The sequence below is a fragment of the Varanus komodoensis genome, unplaced genomic scaffold, assembly GCF_004798865.1.
Source record: "Varanus komodoensis strain SLA01 unplaced genomic scaffold, ASM479886v1 scaffold10, whole genome shotgun sequence".
NCBI lineage: Eukaryota > Metazoa > Chordata > Lepidosauria > Squamata > Varanidae > Varanus > Varanus komodoensis.
In genome coordinates, this window is record NW_025335269.1 from 26,660,999 (window position 1) to 26,683,885 (window position 22,887).

Below are 22,887 nucleotides of genomic sequence, written 5' to 3' on the forward strand. Positions count from 1 at the left end.
AGAGCCAAACTGTTTAGGACGTTCTAGCTGATTTCCTAGGGAGTCATATGTCAGGGATCATATTGTCCACTCCACTACACTCTAAAGTGCTAATGGGCAGTTGTATTTTGCCTATAATTTCTACCCATTTTTCACGGGCAGCATCACAGATTATATTGTAATAATTATTTTCAGAATTTATCAAATTCTGTATTATCATAACTCTTGGTGGGCCACATAGTACATCCTTCTGCTTTCTCAGGGACATTTCCAACAGATAACAGTTCAGCTTCTGCTGGAAAAACCCCAGTGAGATAAACTCTTATCGCCCTTCTGGATCATTAGTTCTATCTGTGAACATGTTCAACTGAAATATATTATTGGTAACTAAGCCCATTATTTTCTTTGCCCGTTTTTAATAATTAGATCTGGCCACATGCTTGGGTTTTAGAAAGATATAATTAAATAGCATCATACATTGACCTATCTGTTGAATATGATATTGGGCATTTTCCCACAGAATGCAAGGCATGTTCCTTTTTGTATAAAAATGCAAATATGTTTCAGCATCTTTAATGAGGTTTTCATATAAGAATCTTGGTTGCCTTCTTTGCAAGGTTATTAAGACTATGGCAGAGATAAGGATTGTGAAACATTTTACAGAACAGCAAAATGAGTGTATAAGTCTGCTTCAGCTGCAGGACAAAAGATGTATTTTATTCTGCAAGTGAGGCAGAAGCAATGGCAAGGACTAAAGGAGAACCTTAGACTCACCTTTTGATGCAAAATAGCTGGGATTGTGGCTGCACAGAGCTGACCATACAGTCCTTTGGATCCCACATTGCTTAGCATTTGTAGATGCTGTTACAAAGACTGACAGAAGGGCACAGTCCATGTCCTTATCCCGTAGTGGCCTTAAAGCTTTGCAGAAGCTTATTGTAGTAGTAAGAGACTCCCAAGAGTCTTCTCCAACATCATAGTTCAAAGTCATCCGGTCTATGGTGCTCAGCCTTCCTTATGGTCCAGCTCTCACAGCCATATATTACTACTGGGAAAACACCAGTCAAGGTGGAAGCAAGGCTGCCTTTTAAGGTGCCCGCCTGGTTTACCCTTGAGTTATGATTTCAGTCCATTGGCTTGCAACAGATCATGTGGGCCACACCCTCATCAGAAGGTGAGAACAAGTGACCATCCAAATACACTAGGATGAAGGTGGACCACTTTTAAACAAGGGATACTGATGGGCTTAGAGATACCAGGTTCTAGAGTCAAAATGTGGTATAGGAGGCACCGCTGAAGTTCTGCCCAGAATGGGTTGGGTATGCTTCTCTAGCATAATGAATTTGTTCCTATTTGAACTCTAAACATACTGAAAGGGAACAACATGCTTTGCTGGAATGAAAATATTCTCAAACTGTATTGGCCCCTATTTTGTTTCAGTCCTAAAAAAAAAGAGCAGCTTATTTAAGCACTGAATGTCTGTTAGTGCACAGCCAAGTCAGGGCATCTAGGCCAGTACAGCCCAATGATAAACCTATGCAGTGGATTTTGTATAAGTTGTGGAAGAAAGAGGATTCCTTTGTCAAGCTAGGAATACAGTGCAGGATGCAGACATGGTGTAAGGCCATCCGTATGTGAGGAGGGTATTCACGAGCAGTTCCAAGAGTAAAGGAACTTGCATTTTCTACAAATATACATACAATACACATACACATACGATAACATTGACAGAGGAAGCCATCGTGCTGCATTTGGCAGGAATACCCTTGAGTTACGACTCGGTCCAGGAAAGTATATGGTTTGTATGGGATGCAAGATAATGAAAGAGACAGGAAAAACCCTTGTTTATTTAGTCAAAATGTTTAACTTTCAGCTTTTCGCATTTAATTAACTGAAATGATAAATTGATGAGTCAACAGAAGATTACTTGTACAGAAATTCATTGTGTGTTTTTCCCCCTCCATCATTTATTATTATTTTTACCCCCTGCTAAAGTTAATGCCTGAGGCAATTTTCCAGTACAAGTGTATCTCTCATTTTCTGAGTTAAATCAATGAATACTGTTTAAGAAACTTGTTCAAGCACTTCTGTCATGTTGGGCAATTCTTTTCTATAAATGTAGACATTTTACTTCCATGCCAAGGAGCATAACTATATATAAATGTTGTGTGAAACAATAAATCTAGAATAATGTGTATCTGACAAGGACTTAACGACCTCATTTTACGAGCTTGCTGTAATGTATATATATTAGACTGCATTGTGAGACCCAAGACATTTGCCTGTTTAAAGCTGCACCATTTATGATTTTCTATTAGCTTTACTAGATTTGGTTTTCATATGCAATATTCAAGTGACAATTATTTTCTCTAATTCATAAATAAATATTTATATCCACCACTATTAAAAGAAAAGAAAGCTAAAGCATAAGCTTGCATAGATTTTCAACACAGACACTTCATTATGATTTTAAGTGTAGTACTTAAAATTTATTTTATGGGAAAGAACAATGGGTGAGATCAGATTCTAAAGACAGAAGAGTCTTCATCCATTAAGGTGTCATTGTGAAGGGGAGGGAACACACCTCTTGTGTCTTTCAGGCTGTGGATGATTAGATGTGGTATAGCTAGCATTGGAGCTTAAAGATGAAGTTCAATTCTTTGCCCCTGCAAATAACTAGTCACACTGGTGCTATCACTGAAATGAATAGCTGTGATTAAGCAAGAAAGGGATCTAGCGGGCGGTGGTGGACAGCTCAATGAAAGTGAGTTCAGCTTATAGCTACTGTGAAAAAGGCAAACTCCATGTCAGGCACAAATAAGAACAGAATAGAAAATAGAATTGCCAATATCATACCTGATCATGTGCCCCATAGCTGAATTAATGCATATGGTGGGCTTCTATGTTCAGGCTATACGGTTACCTAGCTGCTCTACTGCTGATTAATCTCCAGGAAGTCAAGCCTTTCTTCAGACAAAACTATGGCACAAAGTAAGTATAGTTGAGAACTCACATCATGAGTAGTCCTACTTGCCTGAATTGGCATGTTAATAAAATTTTAGCATCCACAGTGCCCTACAAATTGGAACTTCCTCCCTAGGGAAATTTGCCTGGTGCCATCTTTATTTTCCTTTTGGCACCAAACAAAGACATACCTTTTCAGCAAAGTTTTTAACACTTAGCCTGAATGCTGTGGCCCTTTTTATATTGCTTTTACAGATGCTTTAATCCATTGTGTTTTAATTGTTTTTAATGTGTGTTAATTTGTCAATATGTTTTATGTATAGTAAGCCGCCAAGGAGGGCCTCAGCAGATATAGGTGGCCTATAAATACATGTATGTATGTATGTATGTATGTATGAATAAATATTTAAAAAAAATCAAAATAATGCAATTGTTAGGACCAACTAAAGAGTCACAATAGTCAATGAGGTTTGTAGGCGTTTTCTTCAAACTCTGTATATGTTAAATCAAAGTAGCAAAAAAAAAAAAAAAAAGGCTAGTGGAGAGCATAGTAGGAAGGCTTTTGGTTTTGTGCCATGGTATAATTTTAGAAACATAGAAAATGTACTTTCAGAATTAAAGCAGAAGCTTGTTTCATGACTAATGAGATTGGAGGTGTGGTATATGTGTGGGCAGGAGCACAAGTTTGTACTGTGACCAAAGCAATGACGGTTTGTGTTCTGTGACTGCAGAGAGGGAAATAATAAGAAAAAGGACCACAACCATATAATCTAATTGGCATAACAAATAGCTGTGGCTTCAAAATTAAGATGTTTGTAAAAATAGGACTGTAAAATGTTTCCTTTCTTTAGATTTTAAGAAAAGCAGAAAAATGGTTTTTGGTAGTAGATTGTGTGAACTAATTATATCAGTGTTTATCAACTTCATTTAACAGTTGGTAGAGATCATAGATTAGTTTCTATGCCCTTTTAATGTAAGACAGTTTATCGGAAAAAAAAACCTGGTATGTTAAAAATAAGTCAAGTTTTAATCTTCATCTAAATTCTGCAGCATTCCTGATGCTTCTTGCACACTCTGCAAATCTTCAGATATCCAATAACCACAGCAATTATTGAGGAAATTGTTCTGTGGCAAAACACTAGGGCAAGTTGATTGAATTACTTTCTTTTAGATTGATCTGTCCATAAGAATGTCACTGGAAGAGATTAAATCTGTTTTATGTGAGAAGCACCTGTACATACATCACCGTTCTGTGTTCCTTTTGTTGTCATCTGAAATGGTTGGTTGGTAATAGGTGAGGTGATTCATCATTATCTCTAGTGCCTGGGAAATGGGCCAGGTTGACTTCTGCTGAAGTGACCTATGAGATGCACTTTAGGATTTGTGAACTTGAAAATATTTATCTATCTATCTATCTGTCTATCTATCACATGTCTACACTGCCTAACATCCAAAACTCTCGGGGTAATTCACAACAATGAAAACCATTAAACACGATCTATAGAATATAAAGTTTAAAACAAATAATAAAATAAAAATAAAATCCAACATAGAACCTAGCAGCAGTGCAAAGATTAGGAATATAGTAACATGTTTAAAATAAGAGAAACTGAAATCCTAGGATGACTTGGCAAAAGAGATGGTCTTTACCTTGGCACTGAAAAGACAAATTGTTGATGATTTATTTTTTGCTATCAGTTTCAAATAACTGTTTAATGTTATCATCTCTTCCTCCCAAGTTTACTATTGGCATCATTGGAGGTAAATGTTTCTAATGGTAGTAGAGATTAAATGTTAATGGAAGCATTAATTTAACATGGACCAGGTTCAGACACTGTTGGTAGCTTCATATCATTACAGACATTCATACAATAAATATAAATCTATATATACAAATATTAAATCAAAATCATGTATTAACAATGTCCCCACTTACCAGAACACTTTTTTGTTATTTGTCAAGCTTCTTGGCTAAAGAGTTTCTTCAAATTCAACTTTATTTTTAAAAAGTCAATGCAAATTTAGCAATGGGTGGCACTTTCCTGAGGAATTTCACTTTTCCTGGCTAAACTCATTTAGTTTCCCTCCAAATGCCTCAGATGCTTTGCTCCAATTTCCTGTTAGGCAAATTTGACAAATTTGATTAGATGACACATCTAATCAAGAAGGCTTTGTAGTTATATATAATAGCTTGAAGATGAATCACTTAGTGCAACAGAAGAATGAGTAGCGAGCTGATCTGCAGAAGGAGCCAAAACAGAATGATAGAGTGGATGGAAGTTGGTGAAGTGAGAGAGAATGATTAGGGACTAGGTGGGTGGTTTAGAGAAGGAAAAGAAATAAATTGGACCCTTTGCATTAATAAATATATATTTATAGTCTTGATAGATTTGTAGGTGACATACCTCTGCCTCACCCCACATGCAGGCTTTGAATTACACACTAGGCTGGTTTGTGTGACCTGAGGGTGATTAATAACTCTAGAACAGGTTACGGGGTCTGGTGATCCATTAACTACCCTGACCACTCAGTCTTGACAGATTTGGACATCCCAACAAGCCCAACAACAGCAAGGGCAAATTGGGAAAGTAGGCAGGCCATGACCAGGATGTATACGTGTGGTGAACTGCTCTCATGTTGTGTGGGCTGAGTCAGTGAACTATCAAAAGATGGAGCTGGCAGCAGCTGGTGCCTTTGGAAGTACTAAGGAGTATGTAGGGGCTAGAGCTCAAGGAACCCTAGATACATCACACTTAGCATCTCGTGTGAGGAGGGATGTTCATAATGACTGAGGAGCTACTTTAAAATAATAAAAAGATGGATCAGTATTTTCAGCCTTTGCAGTATTTTCAAGAAAATATCACAGAATTCTAATTGTAATGTTGTAATGCAGAGTTTCTACATGTTCGTTCATGTTCAGCAGAAGTTTTGTTTAGCATGTTTTTATTTCAAGGATAAATGTCAGACTGCAACTTTTCATCAGCTAAATCTAAAGAGAAGGTAAAATATGAATGAATATATAACACTTGTGATTCTTTTGATAAACTTTGCCAAGAATGTGCACAATTTCATTCCATATTACAACAGTCTTTCAAAGAAAATGGCCCACTGTGATTGTGGACAGAGACTTTGTGGGAATCATTCCAGTGAATTCTTGAAGTTTCTCAAAGGTGGAGTTCACCATCAGCAATGTCCCCTGCTGATCCCACAATGATCCCAATTTGTCTGTATGTAATGAGGAATGGTAATGAAATACCCCTTGATCAGAAGTGTCCCAGAAAAATATCACTTGATCCTTTTTTCAGGCACAATCCTGTTGACAGTCAAGTTCTTGCAGCCTCATTTCTCTGGAACAGAAACAAATAAGTATTTGAGAGACATAGAGAAAGCAGGGCACAAGAACTTCCCCATTCTTAATTCCAGTTCCTCTTGCCAGATATAGATTCCTTAAACTTTGTACAGTTCTCTACTTCTTTCAACATACGATTCAAGGATAAATGGAGATTCCATCTGCCAATGAAAGTAATAGAAAAATAAGATGCAAAAAAGCAGTATGGAGATTGTCTATATATACATCTGAGGAAGAAGAGGGTAGATAGGCCTGCAGGGTAATGCTACTGTATTTGCAAATGCATCTAAAGCATTTAAGCTGGTTCTCTGGCAAGTGATTTTGAATACCTTCAGGTTTCTCAATTACTGATAAACCTAGCATGAAAAGAATGTTGTTGCCCTTTTAATAGTATGACATCAAAGTAGCAGATGTTTAGGCAGGTGTTAAATTTTTACTTCAGTCATAAAGATTTTGCAAAATGCACACATGTAGCTAAATTATCTATTTTCTTTTGCCTAATCAATATTTTTCTCCTCTAGTTTTTCCCCCACAAAACCTTCTATTTCAAAGAGCAAAAAAGCTGAGAGATGTGCAGATGTGCTGGTACTGTTCTTCCTGTTGTTTAATATAATAAATGCATTTTTCACAAATAGGAAGAAATTCTTGTGCTGGCAAGCACAGCTGTGAGGGCCACATCTTCACATTTCTGTCATACTTGATAAGTAATACAGGCTCTCATTTACATAGAAATCTTTCCAATAGACTCACTTTAAAATGGCAGATCAATTATCTACACAGATTAATATGTGAGTATTTGGCATCACCTCAAACAGGAGGAATAAAGATGATTAATAGCAAATCCCAAATTTTCATGTGCAGAGAGCATATTTATGAAAAGCTAATTTTTATGATTGCCTCTGAAGATGTCAGTAATGGAAAAACCAGAAACTATGATGATTATAATTTCCACAGGAAATGATTAAAACATGGGTTAAGATATAGCAATTGGAATTACCAAAGCAGAAAAGGCAACATTTAATAATAGCCTGATTGTTGCTGTAGAAATGGATAAGAGAAGTTGGCTTGCATCCTAAGAATTACTTGTGGAAAGGTAGTTTTGCTACTCTTACTTGAGATATTATACCACATTGTATTGCTATACTACTATGCTACTGGGAAAACAGTACAGACTAACATAAAGATGTACCCTTTCCTCTAATACCATTCCTGAACGATAATTGACCTGTATTCTATGATGATCATTTTTGCTCTTCTTGCTGGAAAGGCAGCCTGTATTTCATATTTCCCCACAGCTAAAAGGAAGTTGGGTAGTACTTCTTGCCATGGAATACGGGAAGCAGATTAGACAATTTTCAGAGTCCACTAGAGCAAATGGAACAGGCATGGCTTCCGAGGCATATATTTCACTGTGTTGCCCTATACACAGTAATGGAACTCATGGACTGCAATGTATGCACATCTATATGAGACTAATCTTGGAACAGACTTGTATAGGATTATGCTGTTCAGCTCTTTCCATCCATGTATATGCTTCTCTGCTGAACCATAGCAATTGCTATAATGGTTTGGGTGTTTAATTTGTGTGTTATGTTTTTTTTTAAACTTTGGTTTAATTTTAATTTGTGTTAACCACCCAGAGAGCCTCAGCTATTGGGTGGTATAACAATGAAATAAATATAACCTTATATTACTATATTTTTGATCAATATACATTTGAGGATTGACAACTGAGGACAGCACTGCATATTAAGTGGGAAACACAAGTTTTCTTATAAGGAAACAGATGGAAAGTGGGCAGATTACCTTCCCATCTCCTGTTGATTCTACCTGTAAATATATCTCCAGGCAGGTTTAAATCAGTGTTTTTCCCCTCAGCTGAGGTTCAAAGCCAGATGTAACTCCAGTGTAGGGAAAAACAGTCCCAGAGGATAATTTTCAAGAGAAAATTTGTGGAATTAATTGCTTTCACCACTGATTATTCCCTGAAAATGCTCCACCTCCCACATTGACATTATAGCTTCAAAAATGGCCTTAGGAACAGTTGTGCCAAAGCAATGTGTTATTTTGACCATCTCTGTTGACAAGCTTTGACACCAAGACAGTATAAGCTGGTGCAGATTTTTTTTTTCCCATGCTACTATATTAAAGGATGTATCAGATGTTTGTTCTATGCACAGTCACAAGTGAGCAAGAGTGCTTTTTACCAGAAATGTTTGCAAATTGATGAATGTTTGCATCCATGTTTGAAAGACATGGTTTTTTTAATATGCACTTGGAAATGCACATTTTTTAAAAATCAAACTTTACTCAGTGGGGGGAGGAGTGACACTTTAAAACATTTTTTTATATACAGAACTACACCATTTTTCCCATTCAAACAACCCAAAAATCTGATTAAAATAGGAGCCAACTAATACAAGCTTTGAGGAGTTTTTCAGAAAATGTGGGTTAGCTTGAAAATGGCTGGTTCTCCCTTGCCTTTTAGCACTGGCCATGCAAGCCATCACAACAGTGCAAACCTCAAACAGGTGAGTTACATGAGTCAGTTCTTAGAGTGAAGGTTTTCCCTTGTACTAGAAGTGGCAATGATGCTGATGTATTCTTGTCCATTCATCTGTGCTTTGGTTTGCTCCTTCTGAATTAGTGTCATCTCTTGCCTTGACTGGTAATAGTTAGCTCTCTTGGGACTATTGCCTCAAGGAAATATAGGACTCAGTTCATTTGGCCAGCAGGTGTGTCCTTTTCACTCATCCTTGCTTATTAAGGCACAGAAGGATTCTCTGTGTGCTTGCTTCAGGGTCCATGGAGAAAGAAGCATTACATGTTTATGGAATTATAAACATACTCTGAAAATTAAACTGAACCTTAGCACAGGAATAAAAATCACAGCACTTAGGAACCAAAAAAAAACTTGGTCCCAGAATCTATTGTCTGAGCCCTACTGCAAAGAAAAATGTCTTTCTGCAGTATATTCCCTTGTTTGTTGTGCTCTAGTGTAGATTTTTCCTCTGGATTTAAGATGGTTTTTCTCCTAGTTGTTTTTCTGACAGATGATATATCAGCTAATGAAAAGGGTGAAACTTCAGCAATCTTCTGGAAAAAACGTGGTGGTGGTGGTGGGGGGGGGGTGTCTTTGAAGAATGAGGTCCCGTATACACTTACCTGGGAGCAGATCCCATTGAACTTTGAGCCATTTGTATGGAGCTATGCTGTATGCCTAGTGGTAGGATGATTTTGGTCATGTCTTTAGAACTGTGGTTGTATAGCCACATAGAGGGATGGCTGTAGCTTTTGTTTAACAAGCATCAAGATAACATTGGAAATGTATAAATAAGATATAGTAGGTAGTGACGGTGAAATATTATTTGCATTACACTATCAATTTATACAATGGAACAAATAAACTACCATGTTCCCCACATTTGTTATGTGAGTAAGCTTTGGCTGTAGGAAAGAACATAGACTAAACCAATGTTATTATTTGGATATAAAACCATCCCAATTGATTTTCGAAGACATTATATTAAATTGCCCATGAAGTACGTTGGGAGGCATGTTACTGGATTTGTTAATGGACTATGGTGCAGTACACTGCAACTACATAAAACTTTTAGTACTGAATTATATAGTTTTGAAAGGTTTTGTGGTAACTTTCCACATGATGGTTCAGTGTTCAGAGTATGGCACCTTCTCCTCAAAACAGTATAAGTATTTTCCCCTAACCTGGAAGCCAGCTGTGAAGACTGCACAGTTCCATTAGCAACAGCTTTCTGAATCACCCACTACCCTTGTCTACCCAGGGGCATGCCAGGAGACAGATGTGTCTGCCTCCTTTACACAAGGATCCTGAAGGAATGTCAGCTCTGTGAATTCCAATATGAACTGACCTGTTCTGCACCTTCCAGACTAACATGAAAATTGGAACTTCATAATCCATGGGCCTTTGCACTTCCTAAAGATGCCAAGCCATTTCTTGGTTCAAAGATCCTAATACAGATGCACTTAATCAACTTGTTTAAAAGAGTGTTTAGAAATGTGTTTTGAAATATGATTTAAAATGTGTTTTACATATTTAAATACATATTTGCATATTTAAATACAGAGCAGGACCCCCATATCTGCATGGATTTATTTCAAGTCCTCTAGCAGATGCCCAACACCTTGGATAATAGCCAGCACTATATTATATATACTTTATGCAGTACATTCTTTTTTCAGAATTTCATTTGTTCTTACCTCAGCATACAATTGTTTTCTTTCCCTATTAAAGCAAGAATTTTCTCTTACCGAAAGCACCTTATGAGTTCTCTTTGCCACTTTACGGCACTTTACGACTTCTCTTTCATCTGAGGTCAACCATGGTTAACTGCAAATGTAGTAACTGAGCCAGCAGCTGTATATATTTACCTATTAAAATGCAATCTGTGTTAATTTAAAAATGCAGATTAATCTGGAAATGGGATGAAATGGTCAACACAAACCAGAAATAACCTGACTTATCTATCTGTACTGGTAGAGCAAAATGTCTTATGTAATTTGGTGTAGAGCGAGATCTACATTAGTTATAATGATTATACACATGATTTTTTTACAACCAGTACTAGCACTTGAGAAAAGTTTTGCACTATACAGAACTACATATAAGTCCAGGAAGTTGTTAAATCAACACTAATTTCTCTGAGTCTGTACTAGCTCCTCCTCCTTTCCTCTTTTTGGGACTTTATATGAGAATTATAATTCCTAATAATTTGGAATTTGGGGAGGGGAAGTCAGTTCTTTCCACTCCTTTGTGTGTCTGTGTACATTTCCACAGTTTAAAGTTATGTCAAGGTGGGATGGACAAATGGTGAAACACTTGGCTAGACCTCCTATCCAACTAAAAGTTGCAATCCCTAGCCTTTATATTCCCACTTAAGTCCCATTCTTTGGTAAAACCAAAGATACTTCCATCTATCCTCATTTCCATTTTCAATTGGTTTTCTCTTATTTCATTCAATTTCTACCCACCCTTCTATTTCTACTGAGATGGTTCTTTCTTGCTTCACATCATTTGCTAATCTCTCACAGCTCTGTATCATCAATATTACCATTTTTCTTGTTCTTAATTTATTCATCTGGTATTGCACTTATTCTAACAGGAGTGCTTATGTGCTCTGTACAGTACCTATCCCACTGTTAAATTAATGGTACTTTTTGTGATAGGTTTCAGAGGATTAGCTGGCAGTGAATCCATTAATAAACTGGTTCCAATTAGCAGAACTGTGGGTTCAGATGGCCTTGGGGAGACGAAGCTGCAGTTTATTGTTATGAGCCTCTCCTTAGTCTGAATTTTGTCGACATCAGTTATCATTCCTTCTATTCACCTGTGCCATAGCTAGTATCATAAAAGAGCAGTGCTTTAGATCTACATCTATAGCTTTTTCTCAGGTTTTTCCTCCCCTGCTCCCCCTCATACTTTTCCTAAATTGTTTTCTGCCAGTACTACTTGGTAAGATAAAATGTTATAGCAATAGTAATGCAAGGAACTCATGCCATACATCAGTAATGCACTGAGTAGATATATATATATATATATATGGTTATGTCAAATACTGTCTCATATTTTGTTGGCAAATGAGAAATTTAATGAGTATTACTATGCAGAAACACACCTATTTTTGAATTGACATCTACCTCCCAAAGAGTTACTTTCTTTTTATGTTCTAGGCCCTGTATACCATGTAATTTATTGGTTGTGTCAGTTTTAATATGATTAATAACTTGAATATTAAAAAATGTTCCAAATGAATGATTGACTTGAAAGTACCTTCCTTATTATTTTTTTGGGTAAATCACATTATGCTTAACAGACTGCTGCATGGCATACTGTAAGCATTCTTACAAAGTATGCATACACAAAAACGTAAGAACATAGAGGATATGGTGGACCAGACCAAAGGTCCATCTTGTCCAGCTCTCCAAACGATCTGCCCACAGGTTCTCTCAGTCAAGATGGGTGCACGACCTCCTCCTGCCCAAGCACCTCAGCAACTGGTCTGTGCAGTCAGGCCACCTCTGGTAAAGGAGGTAGCACATAGCCTCTGATAGCCTCCTCCCTCATGAATCTGTCCATTTTTTTTTAATTAATCCAGATTGATGGCCATCATGAATTCCCATGGTAACACATTCGATAAGTTTATATGCTGAGTGAAGAAGTACTGCCTTTTATCTGTCCTAAACCTCCTACCAGTCAGCTTCATGGGATGATACCAGGTTGAAGTGATATGGGAGAGGGAGAAAAATGTTTCCTTTTTGGTTTTCTGCACACCATGCATTATTTTAAATACCTCTATCATGTCTCCCCATCTCCCCTTACTTGCCTTTTTTTTCTAAGCTGAACAGTCCCAGTTGTTGTAGCCACTCCTCAAAGGGGAGTTGCTCCAGCCCCCTGACAATTCCTGTTGCATGTCTCTTTTTCAACTCAATAGTGTCCTTTTTCAGGTAAAGTGACCATAACTGAGCATGATATTCCAAGTGCAGTCTCACCAAAGATTATACAAGGGAAGTAAGATTTTAAATAAGATTTTGGCAGTTTGATTTTCTATTCCATTACTAATTATTCCTGTCATGGGGTTTGCCTTCTTTACCGCAGGTGTCTACTAGGACAATGTTTTCACTGAGCTGTCCACTACTACCCCAAGATCCCACTGATTCTTGTTCAGTCACTGCTACTTCAGTTCCTGGTGGTGCATCCTTGGAGTTGAGTTTTTTGCCCCAACATGCATTCCTCTACACTTGCTTATATTGAACTACATTTGCTCCAGGTAGTTCTGTGCCAGCTCAGTGGGAGAGAAAATTGTCATGGGCAACACAGGGCAATTTAAATAGGAGGACAAAGATCTAAGCAATATGCTGAGATAAGATTATCAAAATAGTTGGAAGGTGATACTTTCAGTCTACGATGCAAGCTATTAATGGATGCTGTTTGAGGATCTGAATGAATTTTAATCCAAGATTGTACATACATTTTTTTCATACATGAGGATGTGAACTGAGATCAGCCTTGTTTAGGATAGGCAGTCAAAAATGAAATCAAGCCCCTCGTAGGAGATACATAACAGAAGACAATAATAGACTCGGTTCTGAGCTATTAATAGTTTATATTGGTATAAATATTGATGCAGTGAAGGAAAGTGAGCTGGTATGTTGGCATATATCTATGCTCTTATTAAGATATTTTACCTCAGTTATGCTGGGTTGTATTTAGAAATTGCTGGTGTCCTTCACTGTGGTTAAAATATTCTACTCATTTAGATAGGTTGAGTGGGCATTTGTCCATTTTATTTTTTTTTAAGTTTTATTACTATTTTCTACTAACTAACAAAAAAAGAAACTAAAATCATCAATCATCAAAAACATCAGACCTACTGGGTCAGCCCTCCATACTTTTTTTTTTATGGTAATCTATAAACATATTTAAGGCTATGCATTCTCCCGTTTCTCTAGCCAATAATAAAAAGAATTTCAAGTTTGATAGAAAAATGTATCCTCTTTTTCCTTGAGAGACAAAGTCAATCTGTCCATTTCAGCACAGTCCAAGATCTTTTTTAAAATCAGTTCGTCGGCGGGTGGTTCTTCACTCCTCCAATGTTGGGCAAATGCAATCCTCGCCACAGTAATTACATGTAGAATCAAATGCATTGCTTGATTATCAACATCATCAGGTATAATGCCTAATAAGAAAACTTCAGGTTTAAATATTAGAGGTTTTTGTAACATTCCCTCAAGCCATCTATGTATTTTAACCCAGTATTTTTTGCCTTATCACAAGTCCACCACATACGATAAAAAATACCCGATTTATGTTTGCACTTCCAACATCCATTTGACATATTTGGAAACAGCTAATCTATTTGGTGATAGGCATTTGTCCATTTTAATTTATAGAGCATCACATATGTTCTTACCAAAAGAACAGCTCTCCTACTTTAGTGCTATGGAAACCTACATACCTCTTAAGAGACTGGAGCTAATATTGCTCCTCTAAACAATAAAAATTTAATCGATCTGTTATGTCCTCAAGCTTAATGTTCCATTTTCAGTGGGCAATGGAAACCATACATCAACAAAGCTCTAGACACAAACTACTGTGCATGCCCTACTGTACACTAATGTCAGTTTTATACTTAACTTTCAACTTGGGTATTACTGTACTGTATTTGGATGATGTATCTGAATACTGTTCATCACCATGAATATTCAGCATACACAAAACCAGAATCAATTCTGATTCTTTCATTGTTATTTCACATAGAATCATAGCTTCTTCTGCATAAAGTGTGAGAGGTACACATATAGAGAGGAGCTGAGACCTCTCTCTCTCTCTGATTTTTAATATGTAATGAGGAAGCATTGCCCATACTGTGTGTGTGGCTGAGATCCATTTATAAATGGAACTAGACCACTCTGGAATTCATCTGGAAAGCCAGCAGCAGCCCTCTTAGACCTGCACATGTGCAGAACTCTCATCATTTCAGCACTCTGGGCTTGTATTTATTTAAGTAAAATCCCATTGTTCAGACAATAGTGCATCTATATTTAATAGTTTGGAAGCCAAATCCTTCTCTCTTCCTCAGCTTTTCCACTGTTCCCAAAGCTGCAACTGGTGAGAGTAGCAGTGTCCTTGACCACCCGCCTTCACACTTCAATATATTGGCCAAGATCTGCCTTTGATGTAAATATCAATAGGTATAACTTTCATGGGTAAAATGATGCAATCACTGACAAATAGTAGGTCAGAGAGGAAAATAAAACCCCCTTTTCTAGAAATCAGCATGTGTGCATTCTTGAAATGTAGCTGACATGAATCAGGCACCATTCCAGGGAAAGCGGGTTGGCCCTTGACATATAACAGCGGCTCAAACAAAGGACAATTCACACCGACCAAACCCACCCTCCTCCTCTTCTGTGTAAGAACACCCCATCTTCTCCGTCCTTCAGCGCATCTTCTTTGGTATGCAAGTGGGAAATATCATGCCTTTTTAACTTTCATCTTCTGTAACTTATTGGAAAGTGTTAATTGTGTTACATGTAACCCTTTAATGATTGATGTATTCAAGGGCCAACTGAGGACTGCTTAGGTGCACCCTCTGGAATGGTTAGCCGGCAGGTTTTTCTTGAAAATAAATCCTTTAATAGAAAACTTTCCCCTGTTGTGTATTTTGGGCATACGCACACCAGGACATGGACCTTGTGGTGAACAGATAGAGCCAGGAATGTGCAGACACAAGCACATCATGGGTACTGCTGTGGCCTCGAGAATATTGTTAAGTGTAACTAAAACCTGTTAGATGCCATGAAAATATTTTTTTTTGTGTGTTTATATATGATGATGAAACAAGCTAACTTATTCTTGAATATCAGATATTTGTGATAGGGGGAAGCAGGGAACTATTATTTTCATTTTTATCAACTGCTGTCTATACATCTGTAAGATTCCACTTAAATAATCTGGCAAATTTATGGCTTTTTAATTTTATTTAAAAAACAAACAAACAAACAAAAACTCCAGTCATTGGAGTGGCAAATCTGCCTAAGTTGGCAGATTTTAATGAGATAACTGCAATTTTATTTCTTTGGGAGTCTAATGAGAGCTTCAAAGACAGACTCCACTTCCTCTGAAAGAGGCAATGACATAAATTTAATAACTAACACAATTTTACTCCTTGAAGTTTCTATTTAATGTATACATGTGTGAATAATTAATCTACATGTATCTATTGGCAAGTTGAAGCTTAATTCATTACTTAAGCTCTTCACTGATTGATGGAAATGCATTAATTATTAAACTTCAGAGGAAACCTCTAATGTTCCAATTCGGTATGTGTTTTAGTGTGCAATGTGCTAGCATGCTTTTAGAGGTCGTGGTGATGACCAGAGCCAAGTGTCAGATAAATAGGTCAGATAAAGGTCATCAGGTGAGCCTCCTGGGGGATGAAGTCCCAAAGATAGGGTGCATCGGCCGGTTACTATCCACCTTCATTGCAATCAAAGAATAGACTCAGAACGGGCCCCTCAAGAATGGTCAGGTCATATGGGAGGAGTCGTAAATCCTGTATGTATGATTATTCTGTTATGTGGCATAAGGGCATTTAGATTCATTGAACACAAAATAGCATAATTTGTGCTATGATGTTAATGCAAATTGCAAAGTCAGCACCTTGTTTCACCTTAAAGATTAACACATTTATTATGGCATAAGCTTTCACAGACTGCAAACCACTTTGCCACATCCATGAAGTATTATCTAGTAACATAGGTCTCCCTCCCTCCTTTTGCAGCTGTTTGCCTTGATATTCAGCCATAAAAGGCCTCCCAGCCTGGCTTATAAAGCTAAATAATAACACAGGCCCTGCCGTAAGGCTGAAAATATAAAACATATTTCACAAAAGGAAAAACAGATTGGGAGGGAGGAGGAAAACAGTCAGGCAGTATCAGAATTCTTTCTAACACAGTGGCAAGCAAGCTTCGGGTGACCATTTTTGCCAGCTGATGTATGGAGATTGGTTGCTATGGTATTTAACTTGGAAGGCAGGAGAGGCAGCCCCCCCCAGTAGCCCTTGCTTCTCTGTCTGCTGTGGTCTGCATCTGCAATTCCAGAAGCTTTCATTTGGACCTATGTGTTATTTCTGGCAGGGAGGTGGGAAGCAAGGTCCCTAAAATTATTTAGTCCTGGCTTATGTATGGGGCCAGAGGCTGGTTTCCATTTTGCCAAAATGTTGTTCTTGGTTTGGGGAAGGATATTAAAAGATTACATCACAATGAACTGGAACGTAGAGAGTGCAGAGTGGCAATTGCCTCATTAGCTATATTCATAAAGCTGTTGTTGAGCGATAACACCAACATCTTTGCATAGGTTTGCTGGTAACCACATGTGGTGTAAAGGAAATTCAAACACATTCTTGTTCAAATCAGTGGGGGGTTCTTGCTGGGGTCTCAGAGAAATGAAGCCGTCAGGGCCAATGTGAGTGCAAGATGAAGGGGCTACCAACAATACGGTGTCAATTCCTCAGTGCAGGACTGTTAAGTACAACCCTGTTTTATCCTAGACATTGCCATGCAAGCAGTCTGTGTAAATGATTTATTGCATTATTTAATCTTGTCCGGGTCTGTGCATTTTTGAATTGGTTTCAGTATGGCTACAAGTCCCAGAGGAGGTCATGGCTTCATTATATTAACCACAATACCAAGTACATTCTAAGTAAAAGCCCCCAGAAAGGGGAGGGGGAGGGAGGGGAGGGGAGGGGTGGGCTGGGGCGAGGAGAGGAGAGATCCTTCTCTTTTATACAAGCAAGAGATGAATAGAAAGGAAAAGAGATGCTGAGATGTGATTTAGCTTGCACAGCACAGAGTCAAATCAGATGACTGTTTTGGCTTGCAGGTGAATTCTTTATGCACTGAACCATACTGGACAAAGAGAGAGAAATGTTAATCTTATTTACTGCCTCAAGGACATGCTTTTAATTGAAACAAAGTTAGGCATGGTTGCATGGCACTCTTTTTTAGCATTAACTGGGTTCAAAAGCAAGCCTTAGTATGAATAGATTTAATACTTTTTTCCTTGTTACCAGAGAAAATTTGCAATTTGCAAAGAGGCTTGCCAAAACACTTAATACTCTGAATGAAGATGGTATAAGGCCACAATTACTGCTCTGTATCGAGGGTGGATTTGCCATTGTAACTGGATTTAGGGAAAGGAAGTTCGATGCCTTATGTTCAGAAAACAGCTCAGAGGATAGTTCTGAAACTTGATAGTGTAGAAGAAGTATGTCTGAGAACAGTCCCTGCTAACATTGAGATAGAAAGAATAAGAAATTGCTTATTTATAACAGTTTAAAGTTTGATGAGTGACCTCCAGCAATTTCTTTCTTTATACTTCACTCAGGTTAAAATTTCTGAGCCAGTTTCTCCATTTGTACAGCAGCTTTCAGGAAACCACTTTTTGTGTCAGGTCAGAAGGAAAGTCTAGTATATGATATGCCTTAGAAGTGGTGCACCATGCTTGAAGTTTTTCTTTAAAATGTGACTTTGCCTTTTTATCTTATGGCCATTTGTAAGGTCTGAATTTGAGTGAATGGTTACTAAGGCCTTTTCAACAAAATAATTCTTTATAGGTGGTACTGTTGTCAGTTAGGTGGAACAGCTGTGTGATACCTTATTGTGCCATTGTATCAAGTATGTATGTATTCCAGGAAAGAGAAAAAATCTGGAGTTAGAGCCACCATTCTGCTAATCTGCTGCAAGGTAGTAATGAAGATGAAACTAGTCACAACCTAGGATGCCACAACTGGGGCGCCACCATAGAGAAGGCCCTTTTCTGGGTAGCCACTCTTTAATCTCCTTCAAAGAGGGCTCCCAAAGAAGGACCTCCTACCCAGATTTTAAGGAATGGGCAGGCACTTGGGGATCGAGATGGCCCTTCAGATAACTAGATTTTTAGTAATGGGATACCATGGAAAATCCTTAATGTACCTTGTTAGACAAGAGTTTTGTTTCTTGGAACTTCTGACTGATTAACTTTTGTGGGGAAAACCAATAAAATTCCTTCTTATTTGGAACTCCACAGTAGGAATGCTTATCTCTTCCTCAGGTTGTCTGGCGAACTGAATTAATTTGGGTACAGTATCTGTTTAAGCCTTGTTGTGCGGTTCCAACAACTGCATGGAGAGTCCCTCATCCATAGCTTCAGCCATGTGATCAACGTCTTTGCTACCATGCAAGACTTCTGGTGCTTAAAATGAACATATGAAGAAGGCAGTGGTGGCACATGTAGAAGTGTTATCCAAAACTCCCCATCCTGGTAGGAGGGAGCCTCAGACTGTTCTGTGTTCTACATGCTCTGAAGGGGAATTCTGCATGCATTCAGCTTAAAGTACTTAAAAGCAGGAATGGGTCAGAGCTTCACCTGACTTGTTTGCATTCCTAATCACAGCCTTTTTATTGATGTCAATCAAACAGGAAAATTGCACATTGGGATGTACATTTAACATATTTACGCAAGTGTATATGCCCCTCCTGCATGTGTTGAAGCCCCTTCAGAGCTTTGCACTGAATGTGCATTTTTTCCCTTTAAACAGAAGCATGCAAAGCAACAAGAAAAAAAGGGGACAACATATTAAAAATAAATGGTGACCTCATTTACATAAGCAGAGTTTGGGTGTGATGAGCCTGCCACATAACATCTTCCTCTGCTCTTGTGCACCTTGCTGTGGTGATGAGTTCATGGCTAGGAAAGTGTGGTTCAATTTCTGTTTGCTTTCCAAACTGCAATTAAAGTTTCCCGGCTTCGTGTAATAGGCACCAGAAGCTCATGTACGCCGTCATTTAAGTAGAGATGGCTGCTTGAAAACAGAATTATTTACTAAAAATGTTGAAGTCGTATCTTTAAGAGCCAGTGGGGTTTGCCATTCATCACTAAATAATATTGATATATAAGGGATGTTATCTTTGAAAAATGCGTACAATTTGAAGGGTCCATCTGTTACAGCTTGTGTTGGATTTTTTAAAAAAGGATTAATAACATACTTTAAAAACATGTAGAATACTAATATTTAATGCTGAAACTGAGAACTTGACTCAGTAACATTAGAGTACATGATTAATTTCCTTCAGATGTAGCTATTTTATAGATTGGGAACCAACTGAGTGCGAGTGGGTGAAACCTACATTTGGTCATCTTGAATTATGAATGGGTAAAGATTTGAAAGTGGGATGGACTGTGAGCCTCTGATATGAATCATGTGGGACCGTTCACTGCATCTCGATTGAGAGATGTCATGAGATGTTCAGTTAAATGAGAGAGAGTTGATATTAAAATTCATATCCAATAAATAATAATAAATACCTTGTATTAGTGTGCAGATAGAAGTGTGATACTCTTATATATGACTGTGTGATGTATGAGCTTATTTATATTAACTTATAGAATGTACTGACAGTCAGAATATTTTATGTAAGTTAGCAAAATGTTTTGCTCTAACACTTAAGTGTGTTCCTTTGGAGGATTTTGTATCTCCAAGTCTTTAGTTACAGTATATGATATTTGATATTGGAGAGCTTTAAGAAGGTGGGATGGATCCAGAGAAGTTTCCTTTAGAATGCTTCTTTTATTGGCGGCAGCTCCTCTGGATTCAACCTGAAGCTTCTGACTTATTAGTGAAAACTTTACCCCTCCAATTAGGGTAGAATCAATTTTTCTGGGTTCATTGGACACACAGATTATCCAGCAGCCTGTTTACTGAACATCTTTTGAATGTTCATTTGTTCTGGACTGAGTATTCCTGGATACTCATACTGCATGCTTATGAGTTTTAATACACAGAGAAATTTTAACCTTTCTGTACTGATGCACCATTGGTTAAAGAAAGTCCCCTTTACTATTATAAAACCAGCACTGCTTTATCACAGTTTTCTAGACCAAGCAGCATTATGTCAGAACATCAGAACTATGAGCAGCACAAACACACTCTGAATTCCATGTCCTCAGTTTTTAAGTTTGAGCTGTCTGTTTAGGCATACTTTAAAGGAATGTTTGAACCATAAAGTTAAGCCTTGCATAGCAGAATGTGCCAACTGATTTTTGTTGTTAAATGTCTTGCAGTCAGTTTGATGAAATTGTTCAGTTTGCTTTACTGCAATGCTAAAACCTTTCAAGATTACATGTATCCCATTCTAGGATGTAATGTGGTGTCTTGAGACATCAGTGGATAAATATCTGTTGCTCTGAGGGGTACTGGGAAATTCAGATTGGCAGCATATGTCAGAATGTTTAGCACCAGTCCATTTCACTTCAGGATAACTGATATGTAGCTAAGGTGTACATATCTAATAAAATACAAAAAAAGTGTCAGAATGCTCCAGTATGATATGGGGTTGAAGATGATATGGTAAGAATACGATGTTTAATTTTGTGCTGGATATGTTATCTTCTAGTATAAATACATCACTTTAGTAATGAGTCTAATGAGTTTTTGCTTCAGTATTTTCGAATGAATCCTTTTTTTCTTCCAGGTTGACTGGCATGAATCTGCCTTCTCCTGTTATCAGCAGCAAAAACTGGTTACGACTCCATTTCACTTCTGACAGTAATCACAGACGGAAAGGATTTAATGCCCAGTTCCAAGGTAAGAATTACATAGGAACCTGTCAGTAGTGGAAATCCATTTTTCAAAACTGCCAAAGGAGATGATGCTAGGGGAAATGCTTTATTTAGCTACTACACATTTGGAGAAGAAAGAGGTGAGAGCTGAGTCCTTGCCATAGCAGCCATCACCACTCAACAGTATTGAGCCCAATTGAAATCTGCTTAATAGTCCCAAGGGTTGCTGAGATATTTCTGTTGTTGTGCATTCCTGCAGAAGCCATACCCTAACTACCTGCATTAGTGTTCCTGCTAATAGAGGAAGCACATGGCCATTTGCATAGCATTCAGACTGAAGGAAGACATGGCATGCCTTGCAAAATGCTCAGGTTTGGGAAGATTTTAATCTTTGCCTGATTTACATACCGCATATGTACTTCAACCAGGCCAAAAAAAAAAAAAAAAATGGTGCTTCTATTTGAGACTGAAACTGTGGTATATGAAATTTGTCTTGTTCAATATTATGGCGACTTAAGCTGAATTGACATTCTTCAGTCAATCTGATTCCACTGAAATAGAAAAGGCAGCATAAGGTTCTTTTTAAAATAATTTAATTTGAAAGGCATGTTTAAGAGTAAAACGATGGTACAGAAGAACCTCTCCAACCCAGTGATCCCCAGGTACGTTGGAGTACAATTCTCATTGTCTCCAGCTAGTGTGCTGCATTCCTCATAAGGTCAACCTCATTTACTTCAATGGTTTTTGGCTGACTCAACATGACAATTGACTCATTCAATGATTTGGGCAACCCACAGTGCCTTGGCTGTCCAGAGCCTGACAAGAAGCGAACTGGTAGCTAGAGGATTTGCTTGGTTCATACAGGGAGTGCTGCAAATAAAGAAAAGCTACCTAAGTGTTATCTTTGCTTATAATTTATTATTAAAAATGTGTTATGGTCATACCATGGAACTCCAAGTATTCAAGATTCACTGCTCAGAATTCTGAGTCTTTCCTAACACTACGAAAAAGCACACAACTCAGACTGCTGAATGGCTCTTTATGGACATCTTTATTAGATATTTGTTTTATTAGAAAACAAGAGCGTCAGTATTGTCACTTTTTGTATATGTCCACAAGGATATTTATCAAAAAGCAATTTTTCTTTAATGAAATGTTTATTGATTTTTCCCCCTACCTGATAAATCATTGCTCAGAATAAGCTTTTGTGATTAAAGAAGAAAGAAAGCAAGGGCCCATCACTTGCTTGTAGACATGGAATTAGAAATCTGGAATGCTTTCAAAACATATCTACTTTTCTGCTTAAAGTTGTTTTTGAATATCAAATACAGTCATAAGCATACTTATCTGAAACTGAGCATTTCTACAAGGAATGGAGCTTACTTTCCACTCAACAGGCTTAGAATGTCAAGGAGTAACATTGTGATACAAGAAAGCAGTCTTGAGTGCCAGTCTT

General features: G+C 37.7%; 1 protein-coding gene across 1 annotated transcript in view; it reads left to right on the forward strand.

The window, feature by feature from the left end:
* The window catches only part of CSMD1 (CUB and Sushi multiple domains 1), a 909,441-nt gene that overhangs the window by 480,306 nt on the left and 406,248 nt on the right, over positions 1 to 22,887 (forward strand). Inside the window, exon 7 of the mRNA XM_044419148.1 lies at positions 21,344 to 21,456. Coding sequence (XP_044275083.1) covers positions 21,344 to 21,456 — 113 coding nt within the window. The remainder of the gene's footprint in view (positions 1 to 21,343; positions 21,457 to 22,887) is intronic.